At 36.2% G+C, this 4,309-nt stretch overlaps 1 protein-coding gene across 2 annotated transcripts in view; it reads left to right on the forward strand.

The window, feature by feature from the left end:
* The window catches only part of LOC111466514 (THO complex subunit 1), a 13,198-nt gene extending 9,145 nt beyond the window's left edge, over nt 1-4,053 (forward strand). Inside the window, exons 16-23 of one of the 2 annotated variants that reach the window (XM_023111194.1) lie at nt 186-252; nt 758-829; nt 1,049-1,099; nt 2,197-2,256; nt 2,340-2,489; nt 3,146-3,438; nt 3,764-3,832; nt 3,923-4,053. In XM_023111194.1, the coding sequence (XP_022966962.1) occupies nt 186-252; nt 758-829; nt 1,049-1,099; nt 2,197-2,256; nt 2,340-2,489; nt 3,146-3,406 (661 nt within the window). In that variant the 3' untranslated portion in view covers nt 3,407-3,438; nt 3,764-3,832; nt 3,923-4,053. The remainder of the gene's footprint in view (nt 1-185; nt 253-757; nt 830-1,048; nt 1,100-2,196; nt 2,257-2,339; nt 2,490-3,145; nt 3,439-3,763; nt 3,833-3,922) is intronic. The other variant, XM_023111193.1, reaches the window with a different exon arrangement.
* The last annotated feature ends 256 nt before the right edge of the window (nt 4,054-4,309 follow it).

Raw genomic sequence — 4,309 nt, forward strand, 5'->3', positions numbered from 1 at the left:
TTTTTTTTTTTTTTTTTTTTTTTTTTTTTTTTTTTTTTTTTTTTTTTTTTTTTTTTTTTTTTTTTTGTTCTTTCCACTTTTGGCTTCCCCCCTTCTTCCTCCTCCGGGCCCATTCTGTTTCCTGTTTAAAATGATTTTCATGCCTATCTCTGTTACTCATCGTTTTGCCTTAAAACTTTTTTCAGTAGGCCAAGGTGGAGATTAGGGAACAAAGAACTCTCTCAATTGTGGAAGTGGGCTGATCAGAATCCGGTGAGCAGTTATCAGTTACCGTCGGTTATTATTGCTTGGAATTAATATTTACTAAAATGATTTTGTTCAAGCGTTTGTTTTTTATTTGAGGAAAATTCTCCATAATTTAACGTAATTAGCTATCAAAGGAAGAGGTTCTTTTGTCCAAATATTAAGCCTTAATTTTCAAAATCTAAGTCTGCACCTGGGGAATTATAAAGATTAATTAGGTTAATGCTAAAGGTTTGAGGGAATCATTATTTCTATTCTATCCACTAAAGAGATATATACATACAAGCGTACACGATCAACTTAAGGAGGGGGGTAAAAAGACAATAAAGGACAACACAACTAATATTTTTACAATTATACTAACATAAGAACTCTAACAATAAATGAGCACAAAATTACTTTTCTAATTTAGTTATAATAAACGTAAATTGTGGTCTGGTCAAAAGATTTACAAGGCCATTCACTTCACGTATCTATAGAGTATGAATACTGACATCATTTTTTATTCCCTCAGAATGCTTTGACTGATCCTCAACGTGTCCGCACTCCTGCAATTTCTGAGTATTGGAAACCCTTGGCAGAGGATGTAAGCATATTAAGAACATTGTTTTACCTGAGCTGAATGAACTATTGTTACCCATTTGCTCCTTATATTTTGAAATAAAATTATATTGATATTAGTTTCAATTTGCCTTTTTCTGTGGCAAAAAGCTGTATATGTATATACACATATATGTACGTATATGAATATAAGTATATTTATATTGCTCCTAATAGGCTGAACTTCATTCTTTCTGTGTTACAGATGGACGAGTCTGCTGGAATTGAAGCGGAATACCATCATAAAAGTAACCGAGTAAGTTTTGGTCCATACTATTAAATTTGTTACCTTTTGGTTTGCTTTTATAGTTTTGTATGCCACACATTTTTTTCCCTCAATAAAATTGTGAGATCTCATATCGGTTGGGGAGGAGAACGAAACACCCTTTACGTATTTTAAAAACCTTGAGGGGAAGCCCGAAAGGGAAAACCCAAAGAGGACAATATTTGCTAGCGGTGGGTTTGGGCCGTTACAAATGTTATCAGAGCTAGACACCAAGCGATGTGCCAACAAGGAGGTGTTCCCCGAAATGGGGTAGACACGAGGCAGTGTGCTAGTAAGGATGCTGGGCCCCGAAGGGGGGTGGATTTTGTGTGGTCCCACATCGATTGGAGAAAGGAATGAGTGCCAACAAGGACGCTGGGGCCCTAAAGGGGGTGGATTGTGAGATCCCACATCGGTTGGGAAGGAGAACGAAACACCCTTTATAAGGGCATGAAAACCTCTCCCTAGTAGGCGCGTTTTAAAGACCTTTAGGGAAAACTTTGGAAAATCCAAAGAGGACAATATCTGTCAGCGGTGGGTCTGGGCCTGGGCCGCTATAGAAATTTTAGTGTAACTTCAGAGTTTTATCAGAAAAAGAAAAATAATAGTAAAGTCATTATCTTGCGCAGCTGATTGAATTTCTTAGGGTAGGTGGGTGTTAGAGATAAAAAGACAAGGAAGAACGGTTTTCATTTAAAATATAAAATACAGAGGGAAGGCTAAAATGAAGAAGAAAGTGAACTTTGGATGAACACCATAAAGATGCTAAAACTTTGTACAGAAATTGTATTGGTGATTCGAGTAGAATATACGATCATAGGACAGAGATTTTCAAAACAATTTTGAGAATGTCATCCCAAATGTGCTCCAGGGGCATGCATCTGTTCTGCTTTAAAACCGTTCTTCCTTGTTGGATTGTCTGGACCTCTCAGCCTCAGTTTCTTAGCTTTTATCTTGTGTACTGGTACGTTTACTGTGTTTATTCGTTTCAAAAAGTTAAAGAAGTGCCAAGATTTTGTTTATTCTGCTTAAGATACCAACTCGACCAATTGTATAACTGATCCTTAAGATGTTTCTTCCTAACTCAGGTTTATTGCTGGAAAGGCCTTCGATTTTCAGCTCGGCAGGACTTGGAAGGATTTTCTCGAGTATGCTTTAAATTGCACAAAAATTGCTAGCATTTTATGTAATGAAGAAAATTTGATACAGAATATTTAACGTGGAATTACAGTTCACCGACCATGGCATTGAAGGAGTCGTGCCTTTGGAACTCCTGCCACCTGATGTACGATCCAAATACCAAGCTAAACCAAATGAGAGATCTAAACGTGCTAAGAAGGAAGAAACGAAAGGGGCCGTGCGTCAAGCTGAAGAAAATCAGGTAGAAATAAAATAATTTCATTTTAGTCCTACATATCGGGGTACAGGCCCTTCTGAGGTGATGTATGTTGATGAAAAACTTATGGTGTGAAAGAAATGATAGAATCTTTGGGGCCTTTGATAGTTTCTTGGATTTGATTCTTTCTGTATTCTTTGTATTAACACCTGACTATATTCTTTCAACATTAATTTCCCATTGGAAAACTCCCTTTATTTCATTCACCAATGAAATTTGTCTCGTATCTAAAAAAATTATATGACGAGAGGGCTAGATAAATAAGGTGTTAAATAAAGGAGTAAAATCCTCAACCTCGTCTTTGAAGACGCGATGGACGCACCTGAACCATATAGCTTAGAGGAGTGCCTTGTTGATGTAGACCATATAACATATTTTCTTTGTTGTAAGGATAATCCATAAAGATCATTGTGTCATTAGGAAGAGCAATGTGCACTATGAACGCCGAGAGGTTTTTCGTCCAATAACAATGAGAAAAGCGAAATAGTGAATAGATGCGTCATGGTTTCGTCACTAATGATTGTGTTTCTTGTGGATTTCTTGTGGATTTCAGTTTTCTGATAGTGTTGATGTTTTCTGTAGAAGTTGTTATTATTTTCTATTTTGTTTTAACATTTTTCATCAATGGATTTTGGCAAAAGATGGCAACACCAGCTAGTGAGAATGATGGTGAAGGAACCAGAAGTGACCCTGATGGACCATCAGTGGCGATGGATGCCGATACAACCGTTGCTGCTGGCAGTGTATCTCAAGGCGGTACTCCAACTCCAGAAGAAAATAAACAAAGCTCCGACACCGATATTGGTCAAGAGGCAGGCCAGTTGGAGGCCGATGCCGAGGTAGAGCCGGGTATGATCGATGGCGAGATAGATGCAGAGGTTGATTTGGATACTGCAGGTTGATTAGTGCGGCAGCCCTTTTAATATCTAGCAAGGTGCATATCTCTCTATTATATCTCGCAAATTGCATACCTTCCAAGTAACCATAGAAGAATTTAGGGTCATTTTATGGTCTTCCTAACAAGCGAATTAAAAATTTATGTTCTTCTTTCTGGTAGGTCTGAAATGTTGAAGTTTGAACTTTACTCATGAATAGGATTAAATTTAAACTCCTGCCCTTGATATTGACATTATTTGCTGCTAAAATTTATCCGTTATTGTATTTTTTGGTTATGTAAGACAAAGTTTGTCACTAATCACTTCAATATGAAGTTTTCCGACCAAACCCTATGGCTGACCTTTTCACGTTCACTTTACCAGTGATTCTTAAAGTGCTGTTTTGTTTGGCTGTTTCGGCTGCTACAAGACTGCTCATGCAGTCGAGTTGAGGTACGATTTTGACGTAAATTCACGTTAAAGAAAACGTTTAAATCTAAAGCTTCCAGTGACTCAATCTTGCATCCTTTGTTTGAAATGCAGGGCTCTTAATGTCTAATTAACAAATTTCAGGATTACTAGACCAGGAAGAGTTCAGATTATCAGAATAGATTATTTTGTTACTTAGTTGAACAGTATGAGAGGAACATAATTTATTACAGCCAAAATTTTCAGACAAACCCCAAATTGAAAAGGATACCCTCTTTTATCTACCATATATATATAAGTATTTATTATCGATAAATACTTTTATGAGTAATTATATTTAGATAAATTAGATAAGGCTTAAATTATCATAAATAATACCAATATTATGTTTTGTTCTAATGAATCACTTTGGGATGTGAAAAAACATATGATATCGGACCTATTAATGGGGATATTCCCGAAACTCACAAAAAAAAAAAAAAAAAAAAAAAAAAAAAAAAA

The sequence above is a fragment of the Cucurbita maxima genome, unplaced genomic scaffold (assembly GCF_002738345.1).
Source record: "Cucurbita maxima cultivar Rimu unplaced genomic scaffold, Cmax_1.0 Cma_Scf00031, whole genome shotgun sequence".
NCBI classification, from domain to species: domain Eukaryota; kingdom Viridiplantae; phylum Streptophyta; class Magnoliopsida; order Cucurbitales; family Cucurbitaceae; genus Cucurbita; species Cucurbita maxima.